The sequence below is a fragment of the Somniosus microcephalus genome, chromosome 6, assembly GCF_052327205.1.
Source record: "Somniosus microcephalus isolate GS21.2 chromosome 6, FLI_Smic_1.0, whole genome shotgun sequence".
Classification (NCBI taxonomy): domain Eukaryota; kingdom Metazoa; phylum Chordata; class Chondrichthyes; order Squaliformes; family Somniosidae; genus Somniosus; species Somniosus microcephalus.
The window spans coordinates 194,866,153-194,886,844 of NC_140992.1; the positions used below are offsets into that span (position 1 = coordinate 194,866,153).

The following is a 20,692-nucleotide window of genomic DNA, read 5'->3' on the forward strand; positions in this document are numbered from 1 at the left end:
TTAGTTCCAACCCCAAGTCATTAAATCTGCTGCCACGGGCAGTGCTGTTTGGTGAACAGACCGCCACCGAACATCAAGTCATCATTTCCCAGACCGTCACTGACCTAATCCCCCCTGGAGATCTTCTCACCACTCTTCCATCACCCTCTGACACTAACAGTTTCCAGTTTCCTGTCCCTAACTGTCTCCTTTTCACTATGGACTCTGTCCCTCTGCACCTCCATCCCCCACCAGGGCGACCGCTTCTTCCTTGAAAAGGCGGCCCAACCAGCCCCCATTGCCCGCCTATGCCTGGCTGAACATGTTCTTACATTAAACAACTTCTCCTTTGATTCCACTCACTTTGCCAAATAAAAAGATGTTGCTATCGGCCTCCTGGTGACGGTAGCAAACCACGCAAATTGAATGGTCCTCTCCAGGACCCAATCATCCAAATATGCCAACTTATCAAAGAAATCTCTCGTTCAAAATGCGAATATCGCAAAAGGTTACTCAAACACAGCGTTGATAGCCTGGTTCTTGAAACACACATCGAACACATCCACCAATTCAACACAAGAGGACGTATCGCAAGTTTTGACCTAATCGCTTGCAATAACCTTCCCAAATATAGCCTGGCGTGCCATGTCAAACAAGGTATCGAAGGCTGCACCGAACTCAAGCATACCAGTATTGCCGGAGTTTTCACTGCAGCAATACGCGGAGGAGAGCGAACAATTACCAATGTCTAGGGGGGAAGAAGCGAGCCCCGGGGGGGGGGGGGCGAGCAAGCTCCTCCTCCTCCAGTGGAAAACATTTCTCTCTATCTACCCTATCAATTCCTATCAAAATCCTAAAAGCCTCAATCAAAATCACCCCTTAACCCTCTATATTCCATGGAATACAAGTCTAGTTTATGTAATCTCCTATTTGCAGCGAATTTGCCCAGCTCAAGTTCCCACAAACAGCATTGTGGTAAATGACTAGTTAATCTGTTTAGTGATGTTGAACGAGGGATAAATGTTACCTCAGGCACCTAGGGAACACTCCTGCTCTTTGAATAATGCCATGGAATCTTTTGCATCCACCCGAGACTGTAGACGGGGCTTCGATTTAAAGTTTCATCAGAAAGACAACACCCCTGACAATGCTGCACTCCCTCAGTACTGCACTGGAGTGTTGGCCTAGATTACATGTTCAATTCTCTGGCCTGGACCCCATGATCTTTTGACTCAGTGGCGAGAGTGCTACTGAGCCAAGCTGACACTTGTTTTTCATTCCCAAAAAACTTGAAATGTTAGTTCTTCACCTTGCAAGTGTTTATTCACAACCAAAACTGGAAACAAAGGGCAGATGCATAACTCAAACAAACAACGATACTGGTGACCATTCCCCAGGAGACCAGGAGCACAAGAACATTGTGCCATTCTGAGAACATTATGTATTCTAAACAATTTTCTCAGCTGTCTTTCCCAATGCCTTGGCTCCGACCCAAAAGATGAACAAACAAACATTGAAGCTTGATGTCAACTTCAGACTAATTAGAAGATCTTTTTCACTGTCAGAACAGAAAGCCAGAACCCAACACAAGTGGTCACAACTCCTCTCCCCAGGGTTGTATGGCACTGCCCCACAAGACTGAGAGCTTCTTTCCTTAGGAAAGAAAAAAAAATTGAAGATTCTTCAGCAGAGCACAGCAAAAGCCAAGTTCACAATTCATTCAGCAGGATCCCAAGGGAGTGCATTTGATGAGCGCAGTCACTCCAGCCCAAACTGAGCAGCTTTAATGAAATGAAATAAAAATTTCACCCCATTGAGTTGGTCATCAAGAAAGCAAATAACCAACTCCTAAACTTTGTCAATTTAAAAACCTGCATTAATGCACCTCCCTGGCCTGACAGAGGCGAGTGGAGACAGAATCTGGAATGCAGCTTCTGCATGATATACCAGTCGGTGCCAGGAGTGCAGTGTGGTACACCAGCCTTGGCAGTCAATCAGAAGAATGCAACCACCGCACCACTTGGTCTACCATCAACAGTCTGTCCCAGGCTTTCCTCCTACATCCCTTCGATTGGGGTGTATCCCTGGCAGAAAGAAATTCCATATTTAAATAAGTGAGTCATGCCAGTCTTTGCGGGGGGGGGGGGGGGGGGTGTAGAGACATGCCGAGGCGGTCTAGGGGGCCTGCTACTGCAGGAGAAAGAGGAAGCCAGTGGAATTTTTTTTTTTTTTTTAATAAAAAGTCTCCCATTTTACTAATGGAATTTGTGTGGCAGTGCTGTGAAAGAGACTGCACAGGCCACCTCTTCAACGTTTACTGGTTGTGGGGGGGGGGGAGTTCTCCAACAATCTGTGAATGTTGGGGCCCAACAGGCAGGCCATGCTTCCGGCATTCCATGCACAAATGGCAGGTAATGGGGGTGGGGGGGGCCAAGAAAGAAAAAAATCTTAAATCCTGCATCCATTTTGCTGCAAGCGAACATTAACCCTTTGGGTACCCTGTACAGATTTTCCATCAGAGGCACAGTGTACTTTATGGTATTCTCTGAATAGCCTATAATTTCTACACGATCGCAGTAGTCTTCGGGGTCAGCTAGAAGTCTAGTTGGAGCAGCCTCCTTCAGGGGAGGGCATTAAAAGATTGAGACATGGTTTCAGACAGGCCTGTTCCTTGTACTGCACAAACACTGCACTTACTGTGTTTAGATTAAGGAACAGTGCAGCTTTAGGACCCAGCATGATAGAGGCAGGGAGAGATAGACGAACAGTCACTTCCATTTGACTCTCTGAAAACTAACTGCAATTTCGCAGCAATTGGAAGCTATTCAGAGAACGCCATAAAACAAGCAGTGCCTCTGCACACTTGCACAGGTGGCAATGGAAAAGTGGTTCAATAGTGTCCCGGGTACTCAAAGGGTTAATGTTAGTTAACAAAATGAAAGTGGGATTCCATGAATTGTTCCCTAGCTCAGCATCCCCCGTCCTGCTTGCTCGCCCACACTCCTCGATCAGCCACAGCAGGATAGTCTGGGCTCTGCATTGGTCAAAGGAAAATGCACTCTGCAGGGTGGGATAAAGCCTTCTCCTTCCTTATGGAGCAATTGATGCCACAATCCTCCAAGAACCCAGCAAACATGCTTGCTGAGGGCGGCCAAATTCCAATGCCAGATAAATCCAGCAGTTAGAATCGATGCGAGTCCTGTGCTCGGCTGCCAGACAGTTGCGGCAGGCTACTGTGAGGTGGTTTGAAGTTCACATTTTTATGGCAGCTTTCCAACCAACATCTAAATGCCGATTGTGGGGTCAACGGCCTACACATCTCAGCAACTCCCTCTCAGGTAATTAACCACAAACCTCTTCATGCCTGAAGGAGTTGAAGGGAATGTATCCCATTGCAAGCAGTGCACTGTACTCCTCATTGAGAAAGTGGAACGTATTCAGTTGCTTGCCTTTTTGTTGAAGCTTTCCTTTAAGCCACAACCTACAGTGTTGTAAACATTCCTGTATCCTGAGGGACCACAACTGGGAGTCCAGGCAGGATTGCTGGTGGGAAGGGAAAACAGACTGGACAGCAAACATTCCAAAAACACTGACAAAACTCATTCAAAAAAAATGTCAATCTCAGTATAGTGCCCATCGCAATAAGTGCAGACAAACCCTTCCTAAAAAAAATGTCAATCTCAGTATAGTGCCCATCGCAATAAGTGCAGACAAACCCTTCCTTAAAAAAAATGTCAATCTCAGTATAGTGCCCATCGCAATAAGTGCAGACAAACCCTTCCTTAAAAAAAATGTCAATCTCAGTATAGTGCCCATCGCAATAAGTGCAGACAAACCCTTCCTAAAAACTTTCTCCAGTAAAATTAGAATACACACAGACAATTTAATTGATGTAAATTTGTCCTTTTTATTATTGGGTAATTTCTGGAGGAATGTGGAATTTGCTATCAAACATGGGAGAAGTAAAAATAATATATAGAACAAGAAACGATAGAGGAGAGCAAGGGGCTGCAACAGCGCCCCATTCTTTTGTAACATCTCCACTAGAGTGCTGTACTACCTATGGTGTAGGAGAGAGAAAGGAGACTGGAATAGGTCACATTACATCCCACAGATATGCGCCTCCTCATTGGAATGTGACTGATGGTCAACACTCAAACAATGAAAAATAGAGGAATCACAGCACACATCAGAGTCAAACCTTATGTTGCAGGTCTTCTTCCATAGCTAAACTGGTAAAGGAACTGTAGTTGAGTCACATGGACCAGAGGGTTGATACACAGGTTATGCCATTATCAGCCGATCTCGGTAAGGGCGCTACAATTAGCCTCAATGCCCCTTGCCAGGAAGGGAAATATCAGCTAGGGCCCCTGCTCGATCGCTATCCTTTGATCCCTGCTAGACGTGCGCACATATGGACATCATGCAAGAACAGGATCTGTCTCTCTCGGTCTCCCTCTTGCCTATGATGTCCTGCACTGTTGAATAGCCTTCCGACACCCGCTGGCCTCACCAGCACAGCCCTGCCAGCAGACAACTCCTTCAAGAGAGGAGGAGGAGAAAAAAAAAGTGAAAACTTAAAACCCCTGTCTGGCATTATGAATCAGATGATCTCCTTCAGAACAGAACAGAATTGAATGAGTTTAAGTAACAATGTGGATTGTCTGGTGTTAAATGTACAAACATTCCAGGTCATGGAGAAGCAGCACTAAATTCAGGGAAGGGAGGGAGGGATGGATCATATAGAAGGCAAGTAATCTAAAATTCATTCATCCTTCACATACAAATTAATTGAACCAAGTAATGTAACTTAGTTTTAAGGCTAGCTTGGAGTACTGAATTGGATTGCTCATGCTACAGGATACAGGTCTTGGCTGTACTGCTCAATTGAAATATTTGTAGTTATCTGGACTAGCTGTTTTTGGAGCTATTAGTCTCGGAAGTAAGCACAGCAATTTTAATTCTGACTCATGGTTTCATAACCAGCTAAAGAATAGACACCAACACTAAGCAGTCTATGGGGAGATAGCTCACAGGTGTAACTAATGCGCTGTTACAAAACAAACAGTTTCCCACTGAAAAATAACCATGGCCCCCCCATCTGTGTAGAAAACAAACGCTCCTTGACCAAGAAAAAAAGCTATTTTCTTTCCAGAGAACAATGCTTCAAATGGACCACAAGAATGGACTTGTAAGCAAAATGAAAGCCCATGGGATTAAAGGGACAGTGGAGGCATGGATATAAAATTGGCTAAGGGACAGAAAGCAGAGGTGAACGGTTGTTTTCCAGACTGGAGGGAAGTATATAGTGGCGTTCCCCAGGGGTCAGTATTGGGACCACTGCTCTTCTTGATATATATTAATGACCTGGAATAGGGTACACAAGACGCAATTTGAAAGTTTGCAAATGACACGAAACTTGGAAATGTAGTAAACAGTGAGGAGGATAGTAACAGACTTCAGGAGGACAGACAGGCTGATGAAATGAGCAGACACATGGCAGATGAAACTTAACAGAGAAGTGTGAAGTGATTAATTTTGGTAGGTAGAATGAAGAGAGGCAATATAAACTAAATGGTACAATTTTAAAGGGTTGCAGTAAGAGACACCTAGCATGTACATACACACATCTTTGAAGGAAACTACGATGGCATGAGGCGCGAGTTGGCTAGGATGGATTGGGGAACGTTACTTAAAGGGTTGACGGTGGATAGGCAATGACAAACATTTAAAGATCGCATGGATGAACTACAGAATTTGTTCATCCCGGTTTGGCATAAAAATAAAAAGGTGACTCAACCGTGGTTAACAAGGGAAATTAGGGATAGCATAAGATCCAAGGAGAGGACATATAAATTGGCCAGAAAAAGCAGCAAAACTGAGGATTGGGAACAGTTTAGGATTCAGCAAAGGAGGACAAAGGGATTAATTAAGAGGGGGGAAATAGAATATGAGTGCAAGCTTGCAGGGAACATAAAAACTGATTGTAAAGGCTTCTATAGACATGTGAAGAGAAAGAGATTGGTGAAGTCAAGCTTAGGTCCCTTGCAGTCAGAATCAGGGGAATTTATAATGGGGAACAAAGAAATGGCTGACCAATTAAATACATACTTTGGTTCTGTCTTCACAAAGGAGGACACAAATAACCTTCCAGAGATTTCAGGGAACATAGGGTCTAATGAGAGGGAGGAACTGAATGAAATCAGTATTTGTAGGGAAATGGTGTTAGGGAAATTGACAGGATTGAAGGCCGATAAATCCCCAGGGCCTGATAATCTACATCCTAGGGTAGTTAAGGAAGTGGCCCTAGAAATAGTAGATGCATTGCTGGTCATCTTCCAAAATTCTATAGACTCTGGAATAGTTCTCATGGATTGGGGGGTAGCTAATGTAACCCCACTATTTAAAAAAGGCGGTAGAGAGAAAACAGGGAATTATAGACCGGCAAGCCTGACATCGGTAGTGGGGAAAATGCTAGAGTCCATTACAGGAAACTTTCTGGTATCCAGCACGGACGGGACCGAGCTGGTGCCGGTCTATCAACAACGCCGGAGAATCGAGCGCTATAGTTAAAACATACGGAGCTTCTGAGCTCCGTATCTAGCAACAAACCCTGTTGCTTAGCAACAGCTTCAAAACAATCAGCACAGCTTGCAAGCGTCTCTGTAGTTTAGCAACAGCTTCAGTTAGACGCTTGCACAGCCAGAAATGAGTAAAAAAAGTTCTGAACCGACTCCTGAATTTTGCCGGTTAACCGACATTTCCGGTTATTTAGTGGCCAGTTAATCGAAAGTTTCCTGTATAAAAGATGTAATAGCAGAGCACTTGGAAAACAGTGACAGGATTGGACAAAGTCAACATGGATTTACAAAAGGTAAATCATGCTTGACTAATCTACTGACATTTTTTGAGGATGTAACTGGTTGAATAGATAAGGGAGAACCAGTGGATGTGGTGTATTTGGACTTTGAAGGCTTTCGATAAGGGCCCGCATAAGAGATTGGCGTGCAAAGTTAAAGCACATGGGATTGGGGGGTAAGGTGCTGACTTGGAGAGAGGACTGGCTGGCAGACAGAAAGCAAAGAGTTGGAATAAACGGGTCTTTTTCCGAGTGGCAAGCAGTGACTAGTGGGGTACCGCAGGGATCGGTGCTAGGACCCCAGCTATTCACAATATATATTAATGATCTAGACAAGGGAACTAAATGTAATATCTCCAAGTTTGCAGACGACACAAAGCTGGGTGGGCGTGTGTGCTGTGAGGAGGATGCTGAGAAACTCCAGTATGATTTGGACAGGTTGGGTGATTATACTGCATCTGCCCAATGTGGATAAGTGCAAGGTTATCCACTTTGCTGGCAAAAACAGGAAGACAGATTATCTGAACGGCAATAGATTGGGAGAAGGGGAAGTGCAACGAGACCTGGGTGTCCTTGTGCACCAGTCGCTGAAGGTAAGCAGGCAGGTGCAGCAGGCGGTTAAGGCGGCAAATGGTATGTTGGCCTTCATAGCGAGAGGATTCTAGTACAAGAGCAAGGGTGTCTTGCTGCAGTTGTACAGGGCCTTGGTGAGACCACACCTTGAGTATTGTGTGCAGTTTTGGTCGCCTTACCTGAGGAAGGATGTTCTTGCCATGGAGGGAGTGCAGCGAAGATTCACCAGACCGATACCTGGGATGGCAGGAATGACGTATGAGGAGAGATTGGGTCGATTGGGCTTGTATTCGCTAGAGTTTAGAAGAGAATGGATCTCACTGAAACTTATAAAATTTTAACAGGACTAGACAGACTAGATGCAGGAAGGATGCTCCCGATGGCAGAGGAGTCCAAAACCAGGGGTCACAGTCTAAGGATAAGGGGTAAGCCATTTAGGACTGAGATGAGGATGAATTTCTTCACCCAGAGAGTGGTGAACCTGTGGAATTCTCTACCACAGAAGGCAGTTGAGGCCAACTTATTAAATATATTCAAGAAGGAGTTAGAGATATTTCTTAAGGCTAAAGGGATCAAGGGATATTGGGAGAAAGCAGGGACAGGGTACTGAATTTGGATGATCAGCCATGATCTCATTAAATGGCAGAACAGGCTTGAGGGGCCGAATGGCCTACTCCTATCTTCTATGAAGGTGACAGGAAGTGTTGAGAAGGTCATTATAAAATCATACGAGATCCTTAGCTTTATTACTCGAGGCATAGAGTACAAAAGCAAGGAAGTTATGCTAAACCTTTATAAAACATTGGTTAAACCCCTGGGGAACACCACTGTATACTTCCCAATATAACAAGTCTATTATGTTGTACTGTCAAACACCTTTTGAAAGTCCATACACACATGAACCACATTACCCTCATCAACTCTCTCCGTTACTTCAAAGAATTTGACCAAGTTAGTCAAACACCATTTGCCTTTAACAAATCTGTGCTGACTTTCATTTATTAGCTCATACTTTTCTAAATACTGAATACTGTCTCTAAATGTTTCCCACCAACATTAGGCTGACTGGCCTGTAGTTGCTGGGTTTATCCCCCTCGCATTTTTTAAACAGGCGTATAACCTTTGCAATCCTCCAGTCCTCTGGCACCACCCCCGTATCCAAGGAGCATTCGACAATTGTGGCCAGAGCCTCCACAATTTCCACTCTTACTTCCCTCAGTAATCTAGGATGCATCCATCTGGATCGGGTGAATTTTCTATTTTGGAGCACTGCCAACCTTTTAAGTACCTCATTATTTATTTTTATCCTATTCAATAGCGCTACTGATGCCTCCTTTACTGGCAGCATCCTCTTCTCTGGTGAAGGCAGATGCATAACACTCATTTAATCTCAGCTATGCCCTCTGCCTCCACAAGAAAATCTCTTTGGTCCCTAATCAGCCCCACCCTTTTACTATTTATGTGTTTATAAAAAGACTTTTGGGTTCCTTTTTTGTTAGCCGCTAATCTATTCTTACTCTCTCTTTGCCCCTCCTATTCCTTTTTTTAAAAAATCTCTAGTTTCTATATTCAGCTTGGTTCTCTACTGTATTTTGAACCTTACAATTGTCAGAAGCCTCCCTTTTCCTGACTCATTTTAACATCCATGTCTTTAGCCAGCCAGGGAGCTCCAGTTTTGCATGCCCTTCCGCACCCCCTCCCCCCTATAGGAATGTGTCTACTCTGCACCCAAACCATCTCCTGTGAAGGCCTCCCATTGTTCAATTACTGTTTTGTCTACCAATTTTTGATTGCAATCCACATGGCCCAGATCCCTTTTCAACTGACTGAAGTTAACTGGAGGAGGGTTAAGTATTTTTACGCTCGATTGTTCTTTGTCCTTTTCTATAACTATTCTAAACCTGATATGATCACTGTTCCCCAAATGCTCTCCCACTGAAACATGCTCCACTTGCCCCACTACATTCCCCAGAATTGCTTCCTTCCTTGTTGGGCTGGAAACACACTGATCAAGAAAGTTCTCTTGCACACATTTCAGGAATTCCTCCCCCTCTTTGCCCTTTACACTGTTACTATCCCAGTCTATATTAGGATAATTGAAATTCCATTACCACAACTCTGTAGTTCTTGCATCTTTCTCTAATTTGCCTGCAGATTTGCTCCTCTATCTCCTTCCCACTATTTGTTGGCCTATAGTATAAACCCAGTTGTGTAACAGCTCCTCTTTTGTTCCTTAATTCTAACCAAATAGACGCTGTCTTTGGCCACTCAACTAAATCATCCCTCTCCAGTGCTAGAATAGTTTTTGATCAATACTGCCATCCCCTCCATTTTTTCCTTGACCATCTTTCCTGAATACCTTGTAGCCAGGAATATTAAGTTCCCAATCTTCCCCTTCTGTGAGCCAGATTTCTGTTATTGCCACTATATCATAGCCCCATGTGGTGACTTCAAATCATAGGAATTTACGGCACAGGAGGCCATTTGGCCCATCATGTCTGTGCCAGCTGGAAAAGAGCTATCCAGCCTAATTCCACTTTCCAACTCTTGGTCTATAGCTTTGTAGGTTATGGTGCTTCAAGTGCATAGCCTTTTAAATGCGATGAGGGTTTCTGCCTCTGCCACCCTTTCAGACAGAGAGTTCCAGACCCCCACTGCCCTCTAGGTGAAAAACGTTCTCCTCGACTCCCCTCTAATCCTTCTACCAATTACTTTAAATCTATGTCCCCTAGTTATTGACCTCTCTGCTAAGGGAAATAGGTCCTTCCTATCCACTATCTATGCCCCTCAATTCTATACACCTCAATTAAGTCTCCCCTCAGCCTCTTCTGTTCCAAAGAAAACAACCCCAGCCTATCCAATCTTTTAGCTAAAATTCTCCAGTCCTTCAGGGATCTGTGGACATACACTCCCGAGGTCCCTCTGTTCCTCTACACTTCAGTATCCAACCATTTATTGTGCATTATTCCCTTGCCATGTTAGCCTTCCCCAAATGCATTACCTCACACTTCTCTAGATTGAATTCCACTTGCCACCTTTTTGCCCACCTGACCAGTCCATGGATATCTTCCTGCAGTCTACAGCTTTCTTCCTCACTATCAACCACACGGCCAATTTTTGTATCATCTGCAAATTTCTTAACCATGCCCCTGCATTAAAGTCTAAATCATTGATATATACGACAAAAAGCAAGGGACCTAGTACTGAGCCCTGCGGAACTCCATTGGAAACAGCCTTCCAGTCACAAAAGCACCCCTCAACCATTACCCTTTGCTTCCTGCCACTGAGCCAATTATGGATCCAGCTTGCCACTTTCCCTGGGCTTTTACATTTCTGACCAGTCTACCACATGGGACCTTGTCAAAAGCCTTGCTAAAATCCATGTAGACTACATTAAACGTGCTACCTTCATCGACCCTCCTTGTTACCTCCTCAAAAAATTCAATCAAGTTAGATCTTCCCTTAAATCCATGCTGACTGCCCTTGATTAATCTGTGCCTTTCTAAAATGATTAATACTGTCCCTCAGAATTTTTTCCAATAATTTTCTCACCACCAAGGTTAGGCCAAATGGCCTGTAATTACTTGGTCTATCCCTTTCTCCCTTTTTAAACAGCAGTACAACATTAGCAGTCCTCCGGCACCACACCTGTAGCCAGAGTATTAGAAAATGATGGTCAGAGCCTCCGCTATTTCCTCCCTTGCTTCTCAACAGCCTGGGATACATTTCATCCGGGCCTAGCAATTTATCTACTTTCAAAGATGCTAAACCCCTTAATATTTCCTCTCACTGTTTGTCATCTAATATTTCACACTCCTCCTCCTTAACTACAATGTCTGCATCATCCCTCTCTTTTGTGAAGACAGATGCAAAGTATTCATTAAGAGCCATACCCATGTCTTCTGCCTCCACACACAGGTTACCCCTTGTAGTCTCTAATAGGCCCTAGTTATTTCTTTAGTTATTCTCTTGCTCTATGTATTTATAAAACATCTTTGGGTTTTCCTTGATTTTACTTGCCAATATTTGTTCATGCCCTCTGCTTTCCCAATTTCCTTTTTAATTTCACCCCTGAACTTTCTATACTCTAGACTTTTTGCAGCATTTAGGTCTCGGTATCTGACATAAGCTTCCCTTTTTTGCCTTATTCTACCCTGTATGCCCCTTGACATCCAAGGGGCTGGAGATTGGAGTCCCACATTTTCTCTTTGTGGGAACATTATTTGCTCTGAACCCTCATTATCTCCTCCTTGAATGCTTCCCACTGCTCTGACACCGATTTACCTTCAAGTAGCTGTTACCAGTCCACTTTTGCTAAATCACACATTTCAGCTTAGTAAAAATCGGCCTTTCCCCAATTGAGCACTTTTACTCCGGGTCTAATCTGTCTTTTTCCATGGTCTATCTTTGTCTTTTTCCATAACTATGCTAAATCTAACTGAATTATGATCACAACCACCAAAATGCTCTCCCACTGATACCCATTCCACCTACCTAGCTTCATTCCCTAAAACTAAGTCCAGAACCATCCCCTCTTGTTGGGCTTGCCATGTACTGGCTAAAAAAGTTCTTCTGAATGCATTTTAAGAATTCTGCGCCCTCTATACCTTTCACACTGATTCTATCCTGTTAGTATTAGGGTAGTTGAAATCTACTTGGGGTACTGCCCTATTGTTTTTGTACTTCTCAGAAATGAGCCTACATATTTGCTCTTCTATCACCCTGACTGTTTGGGGGTCTATAGTACACCCCCAGCAGTGTGATTGCCCCATTTTTTTTCTTCAGTTCAACTCTCATATGGCTTCATTTGACGATCCTTCTAACATATCATGCTTCCTCACAGCTGTAATTGTTTATTCAACCCTCCTCTCTCTCGTCTGAAAACCCTGTACCCAGGAATGCTGAGCTACCATTCCTGCCCTTCTTTCAGTAATAGCTATATCATGCTTCCACGTGTCTATCTGTACCCTCAGCTCAGCTGCCTTATTCACCACGCGCCGTGGATTTACATACATGCACTCCAAACCCACCTTAGGCTGCTTCACAATTGCTCCCTGGCTGATCCCTGCTATTTCTGAACTATTCTTTACTCTAGTGCTATTTGCCTCTCCTAGTCCTCTGTGCACCTTGTTTCTCCTCTCTAATGCTTCATCCTGGTGCCTATACACCCCAGCCAAATTAGTTCAAACCCTCCCCCACAGCACTAGTTTACCTTCCCACGTGGACATTGGTCCCAGCTCTGTTGAGGTACAATCCATCCACCTTGAATAGGTCCCTCTGTCGTAGTACTGGTCCCAATGCCCCAGGAATCTGAAATCCTACCTCCAGCCACGTGTTAACCTGTTTTATCCTATTTTTCCTATACTTACTTTCACATGGCACTGGGAGCAATCCAGAGATTACTATCTTCGAGGTCCTGCTTTTTAACTTCCTCCCTAGTGTAAAGTCTGTGGGTTGTATAGTGAAGTAATACACAGACTACAAGAGTAACTTTAACAGGACTTTACTATTCGAAGGTCAGGGCGAATCTGCCCAATAAATTCTGCCACAGCACTTATATACCGGTGTGGTCACCGTCGGTATTACAGTATACAGCAGCCAGGATAAAGTAGTGCCACACCTAAAATAGTTCTCTTAAAGGTGGACGGTTACATACAATAGTTCTCTTAAAGGTAGAACAGTTACATACACTACAATCCTCCCTTTTTAGCTTACAACATACTTATTCCCCATTAACATATCATAACATATCCAACTTCATGTTACAACAGTTCACAGAGGTAGTCTCTGATCTTCTTGACTCGGTCCGGACCACGCCTCCGTGGTGTAGTCGGGTCACCTTGCTAGAGGGACTCATCCCATAGTCCTTCCCTAGACTTAACAGCTTTACTTCCATCACTTCTGAACCAGCATTGCTGACTTTTTAAAACAAACAAAAAACAGTTGGATTGCCTTGGGAAATTTTCCTACCTTCCAACTGATTTGGCTCCGTTCGGGGAACCACGTGTGTGATCGGGTAGAGGTAATAATGGTTCAGATGGTTATCATCTTCTGCTTCGTCTTTTCCTTTTTTGCTTCTTGGAGACTCTCGGAGCTCCACTGCCAGCTGTAACGCCACCATCTCCCTATGTTCCTTAGACTTTAAGTGATTCATCCTGATTTCGGCACTTTGGGAGTTCTCGACACAAGCTGGGCAGACCAGGTCCTCGTAATATTCAGTGTCACTCAACAGATCATGGTAATATTCGGTGTCGTCCTGAGCTAGGCCAGCGAGAGGGTCTTCTATTTCCTCCTTACCCAGCTGGACGTTAGCCGACTTTTGTTCCAAATCCCGACATCTGTCCTGAAGAGACTTCATCATGCGTTCAGATTCATCCCGCTTTTTCTGGGCTTCCTGCAAGTCTTTTACTAATGACCTCATTTGTGATTTCAATACTTCAACTTCATTCGGAGATTGATTGATCGGACTATTCAATCCCTCTACTGAAGTAGCTGTTTCAGTATTCTGTTGTTCTACATTGCCGTGCGTCAGCGTACTTTTGGCATCCAAGGGCTGTTCTGCTGCAGACTTCAGTCTGGGTTGCCACCTCAGCTCTTCCAATGACTTTTGAAAGCTCCCTTCCCTTTGAAGATTGAGGCTCGTATTTAAGTTTTTCCCATTTTAGAGTTTTATCCCTCAGCATATGAATGAGTTGGCTGACTGTTAACTCTTCTGCCATCATCCCTTTCCCATTAGCTGCAGGGCTGTTTAGAACCTTGCACTGGGGTCCCTTTGCTGCTTCTACTTCGCCATCATCCGCAGCCTCCACCATTCGAATTTCCACAAATGAATCGTCCGGTGATGCTGCACCCGACTTCAGTAGGAGCTCGGAATTCATGGCAACCAAATCAGCCTTTTCTGCCTGCAACCTGCTAACAAGCGCCTTCAGTTGCTGAACATCTTGCTCCACCAGATTAGAGCACGCACCTTCAGAGACCGAATCAGCTTTGATTCGTTTGGCCTCCTCGCGCAGACGGTTTGTGTGCTCCTGCTCCATTTTCTCCCCCAGCTGCTTCCGTTGTCTTTCCAGATTCTCCCACTCTGTGTCCAAGAACTTTTTCATTGCTGTTGTCTCTTGCTCAAGACGGCAACTCAATTGTTCTAATTGCTGTTGTAATTTTAAATAAAGTTGAGTTTGAGCTCGGTGTTCCTCAGTAATGTATATGTCTGTAAACTGGACAGACTCAGAATTCTCTGTCAAACTATGTTGTTGTTGTTCAGTGGAATTCTGTTCTGAAACTTTGTTCTCCTCTGGAGCATAAGCCTTTATGCACGCCTTCGTTTTTCCAACCTCAGTCAGCAAGTTCATTTTAGACTTGTCTTTCATACTTGGGCTGGTCTCATCGTCATCCGTTTCAGAGTCTGAGCTGATTGTCTGCACCGAGTCCTCACTCGTTATTGCTTTTAGGTAGTGCCATTCCATGTCTATTTTCTTGATCCACTCCCGTCCTAGAAGTGGTGGTCCTCCCTCAGGTAGTACATATAAGTCCATTCCTGGGTGTTCTTTGCCCCTGTCTCTCACCTTGACTCTTATCTTCCCCATGGGGTATACTTTATGCCCCGTGTATGTCTGCAATACGAACTTGGTATCTCTCAAGGGTATATGTGAGAATAGCCGGTTGTAATCCCTTCGATTTATGACTGATAGGGCTGATCCAGTGTCCAACTCCATTTTCACTTGGACTCCGGCTATTTTTAAGCATGACCCAGATAGTTTGTAGGTCAGCTTTCTTACTCACATTGTGAATTCTCAGACTACCCAGTTCCTGGCCGTTTGGGTCGGAATCCGAATTCTGTTCGTCTGAACTCTTCTCAGCCACCTTGTGTACTTCGTTGTACTTTCCCTGTGATGGCTTTTTTTGGTTGTTGGTCTTCTTTCCTGACCGGCATACTTTAGCTATGTGACCCAGTTTGCCACATTTTCTACATTCCTGGTTTTTAAACCAGCATTGGTTCTGGTCGTGTGTTGTCTTCCCACAACGATAACATTTCGTTGTACCCGAAGTAATTTGATCCACACTGAGTACCGCTGCCTTTAGCTGCATTTCCTTTCGCTGCGGCTTCGTGCGATGCTACAATAAGGACAGCCCTCTCAAGTGTAAGGTCGTTCTCTTCGAGTAGTCGCTTTTGCGTTCCTTCCTTCGACAGCCCGCACACGAACTTGTCTCGCAATGCCTCTGTCAGATTTCCTCCAAACTGGCAGTATTTCGCTAGTCTACGCAGTTCGACCAAGTATTCCGCGGTGCTTTCCTCTTTCCGTTGCGTTCTCGCATAAAATTTGAATCGTTCCGCCAACATCAGCGGTGTGGGGTTCAAGTGATCCTTCAGAACAGCAACAATATTATCGAAAGTCTGATCCGCCGGTTTAGCTGGTGATAGAAGATGCTTCAATAACCCGTATGTCTTCGCGCCCATCGAGTTTAGCAAGGTTATAGCTTTATCATCTTCTATTTTATTGGCCTCACAATATATCTCGATACGTTCTACGTACGTGGCCCAATCTTCCACCTCGGCATCGAAGTTGTTGAGGTTACCATGCTTAGGCATCTTCACTATCTTTCTGCGAAACAACAGGATTTCTCTAACTTTTTCTTTTTTTTTTTCCAAAAATGGCGGTTTCCCACGCTTGTCTTCTTCCCCGCCTACTGGCAAAATGGCGGTTTCCCACGCTTGTCTTCTTCCCCCCTACTGGCAAAATGGCGGTTTCCCGCTCCTGACTTCTTCCTCTGGTGGGAGGGGTAAGCTTTGCCCTCGGGCGACGACCGCTGGTTTACGGGGTTTGTAGCCTGTGCGCCGGCTTCAGTTTATTCTGAAGCGCGCGCTAGAAAAGCCGATCGCGTTCCTTGTTTCCCCCCCCCTTCTTTTCGGCAGGGGCAATCGGCGCTGGGGACAACCAGTTGGCATCGGACAGATCCAGCTCCTGGTCCTTCACGGCAGCTGCTGCAAGCCGCTGGCCGGAACCTCGCTCGGTCTCTCTCTCGGGCTCTGTCTCTCCCGCGGCTTTAAACGCCTCTCCCAGACCTCCCGCAGTCTGGTCCTTTCCTCCCCGGCTGCGGCTGATTCTTCGCGGGTTATTTCATTATTTATTGCCTCCGCGCCTTATGATCCCGGTCGCAGCGCCTCGCGGCCTCGGTAGGTGCCCGGCCTTTTTCGCTCCAATCGCGCCTCCCAGCCCCCTCGCAGTCCGGTGCTTTCCTCCCCGGCTGTGGCCGAGTTCTCCGTGGCTTATTTATTTTTATATCTTCCCGCGCCTTACGATTCCGGTCGCAGCGCCTCGTGGTCGCGGTAGTTGTCCGGCCTTTTTCGCCGTCGCGGTCTAGCCGTCTCACAACGCTCCCCAGCCCGCTTGTACCGCGGCTTCCGTGTTCCACGCTGCCCCGTCTCAGCGCCTCTGGGCCCGACTTCTGTCCGGCTCCTTTCCCCCTCGACCGTGGTCGAGTTCACTGCCCTTATCCTCCGTTTATTTTATTTTTTATTTTCCCTTTACTCAGTCACCGTGGCCGACTTGCTTCTCGTGTTGATCGGCTCACTCACCACCGTGGCAGAAGGGACAATCCGTGCCTGTTGCTGATGGAAGACTTCGTGTTTGAAATCTTCCTCCTTTCTTGGTCTGCAGACTCGAGTTTTCTCTCAGCAAAACGACGAGGGCGGGTGCCTCTTTTCGACGCTCGTTTACTTCTTCAGAAGTATTGTTGCCGCAGGGTAAGATCGAACTCGTCGCCACTGTAAAGTCTGTGGGTTGTATAGCGAAGTAATACACAGACTACAAGAGTAACTTTAACAGGACTTTACTATTCGTAGGTCAGGGCGAATCTGCCCAATAAATTCTGCCACAGCACTTATATACCGGTGTGGTCACCGTCGGTATTACAGTATACAGCAGCCAGGATATAGTGCCACACCTAAAATAGTTCTCTTAAAGGTGGACGGTTACATACAATAGTTCTCTTAAAGGTAGAACAGTTACATACACTACACCTAGCTCCTGAAACTCTGACTGCAGGACCTCAACCCTGTTCCTTCCTATGTCATTGAATTGGATAAATACTTGAAGGGAAAAAAATTACAGGGCTATGGGGTCAGAGCCAGGGAGGGGGACTAATTGGATAATCTTTCAAAGGGCTGGCGCAGGTGCTATGGGCCGAATGGCCTCCTTCTGTGCTGTATTATTCCATGATGCTATGAAAACACAGCACTGTAATTTGAGATAAATAACATTTAGAAAGCATTTAAGCAAAAGATTCAGTGGGGGTCTTTGGCATCCAACACAACAGGTCTAACAAAAGTTTAAAAAGCTTCAGTTTAACTGGTTTGAAAAAACCTAATTCACTTTTTTTTTTAAAAATAGAATGTTCCAATATAAAAAGAAACTTAAATGTTTCCACAATTTCCTTTCAGCATTGGAAGCTTTCCTGGATGCTTAGATTATCCATCACCAAAGGGAGAAAATATTCATTAATCGGAAGCCCCCTTAGGAAAGTTAGACCCCTGCACTTAAAAACCTGATAGAAAACCTCAGGAACTGGAAGATTAAAAATGACCCCTTTTAATTACAATAAAAACTCATGGCTTTCAGCTTCAGCAGTACATCATGACCAATATCAAAACACTGCACATATGGTGGCACTCTGGTGCAGGGTGTGTGCCACTCTACCAAGGATCTCTCATTTAGCCAAGAATCGGACTTTTATGGTGCTTGAGCACAGCAGCGAAATTTGCAGTTGCTCTAATTGAATTACTGCACTACATCTCTAAAATCATTAATAATCTTGCATCTGGGCACAACTTCTCCCATTATAAATTCCGATGTACACGGTTACAATGGAAACTGCCTATGTAAACTTGTCACACTGTAATTACACCCTCCTGCCAGTGGCTGTGCTGTAACATCATGCATTTCCCAGCCCCTCAGCTCATACTGCAGAGCAACTCCTATGCTCCAATCAACTCTACTTCTCTGCTTTCCAAATTCCCATACATTTTGCTATTTCAGTATAAATATAAAAATTATATAAAAATAAGGATAGATTTTAAAACAATGACTGAATTTTATCCATGCACTCTAGTCCAATTATTCCCTACCCTCTAAACTGAAGATTACATCTTGGTCTTTACTGCTTATATGCAGTGCCATGGGAGATTGACTAGTATATTTTATAACATATATAGTGCATCGTCACATCAAAACATCTCAACGCTTCATATTAGAATTCATTTTTAAGTGTATTAACTGTTGTATAGGAAAACAAGGCTTAAGCATGTCTCTGACCTTTAGTCTCTGATTATAAGCGTCAAAAAGTAGTTTGATTCCATCCTGAGTCAGATTAAGGATGAGGTCATGGCTGAGTGGCGACTGCAAAGAAAGAAGAGACACTCCATTAAAGAATTAACAGTAACAGCATTTATGGTATTAAATGCAAAGAGTTGTGTTAAGGTTTTTTTTTTTACACAACCATGTGGAACGGATTGCCAATCTTTCACTAAAACACAAGGGCCTCAAACATGACCTGGAAAGAACATCACAGCACAAATCTCAACTTACTTGCATCACTGTAATAAATTAGTGTTTCTTTTTATATTCGGTCTTGGGATGTGGGCAATGCTGGCAAGTTGCATTTATTCCCCATCCCTAGATGCCAAGTAGGTGGTGGTCCTTCTCCTTGAACTACAGCAGTCCTTGCACAGATGGTGCTCCCACAAACATATTTCGGTAGGGACTTCTAGGATACCTACCCATCAGGATGACATGCGACTAGGAGGGGAAGCTGGAGTTGATGTTCCCATGACAGAGCTGTTCTTGCCCTTTTTGGTGGTCGAGATCACAGGGGAGGGAGGTGCTGATGAAATAACCTTGGTGAGCAATGTTCCCGCTAAGGTACGCACATGTAGCTGTTCACTGGCTTTTACACTGTAAATACCCCGCATGCGCAGAAATTTAAAGGCACCGCGCATTAAAAGAAACAGGCCGTGCAGAACAAAGTGCAGCTCACAGGGAACATTGTTGGCGAGTTGCTGCAGTGCATCCAAAAGATTGTACATACTCCAGCCAGTGTACCTGCAATGGAGAAGGTAGATATTAAGCCCAACGGCAGGGAAATCAAATCAAGCAAACTTCTTGGATGATGTTGAGCTTCTCGGGTGTTGCTGTGGTTGCACCCATCCAGGCAAGTGGTGAGCATTCCATGATACTCCTGACTTGAGCCTTGTGGAAATGGAGGGGCTTTAAGATGTTAGGAAGAGGCACTCGTTAGGAGTACGCAGCTTCTGCCCTGCTCATCAGTGTTGATACGGCTGGTCAGCGTGGCCCCCACGATGTTGATGATGGCGGACTTGGCAATGGCAGTGTTGTTGAAGGTGGGGAGATGGCTGGGCTTTCCCTTGTTCAAAATGGTCATTACCGGTCACTTATAATGGTGCAAATCATGCTAGACAAACCTGATGAAATTCTTTGATGTGACAGACATGGTGGATAGGGGAAATGTAGTGGATAAGGACTTTCAGAAAGGCTTTGACAATACCTCACAGGAGACTATTAGAGATTAAGGAGTAACTGAATTAAGGGAAGGGCAACAAATTGGATCAAAAATTGATTGGAAGGGAAGAAACAAGAGTAGGAGCCAAGGGCAATTTCTCACAAGTGATTGGAAGCGGGTAGCAGCATCACAATGGGTTCTGTTCTGGGACTGCTTATGTTCACAGTGTGCCTCTATGATTTGACTGTAGGTGTTCATATTTGCAATACTAAAATTGAAAACAGGATAAATAATTCAGAGGACCATAGGAAGCTACAAGAGAGTGTGTGGAGATGGTGGAATGGGCAAAAAAGTGGCAAATGGAACTGGGAGGCGGCTGTTGGGCAGTAATTTGCCACATTAGCTTTAGTTATTTTGTGGATAGGACATACTGAGCAAGCTTCCATATGGTCAGGTAGATGCCAGGGTCATAGCTGGGCTAGGGGAACGAGTAGCTCTAGTGCACAGGTCTTCAGCACTACAACCAGGATGTTGTCAAGGCCCAAAGCCTTTGCTGTGCCCAGTACAGTATGCAGTTTCTTGATATCACAGGCAGTGAACTGAATTGGCTGGACATAACATTACGAGTGGACGAACCAATGACAAAGGAATTCAGTGGGATTACGAATGGGAGAGTACAATGTTGATTCTCATTTTGACCAATCCTCAATTCCTGAAAACTGCCATTCAGCAGTTTTTGAGCTGTTGGTAAAGTAACTTCAATCTGTG

General features: G+C 44.7%; 1 protein-coding gene across 4 annotated transcripts in view; it reads right to left on the minus strand.

Moving 5' to 3' along the window:
• Positions 1 to 20,692, minus strand: part of phaf1 (phagosome assembly factor 1) — a 99,147-nt gene that overhangs the window by 57,523 nt on the left and 20,932 nt on the right. The window contains exons 1-3 of one of the 4 annotated variants that reach the window (XM_085991149.1): positions 19,442 to 19,485; positions 18,721 to 18,804; positions 7,591 to 7,704 (exon numbers count right to left, since the gene is read on the minus strand). In XM_085991149.1, the coding sequence (XP_085847275.1) occupies positions 7,591 to 7,704; positions 18,721 to 18,804; positions 19,442 to 19,474 (231 nt within the window). In that variant the 5' untranslated portion in view covers positions 19,475 to 19,485. Of the gene's footprint in view, positions 1 to 7,590; positions 7,705 to 18,720; positions 18,805 to 19,441; positions 19,486 to 20,692 lie in introns of those variants that run through there. The other 3 variants (XM_085991150.1, XM_085991151.1, XM_085991152.1) reach the window with 3 other exon arrangements.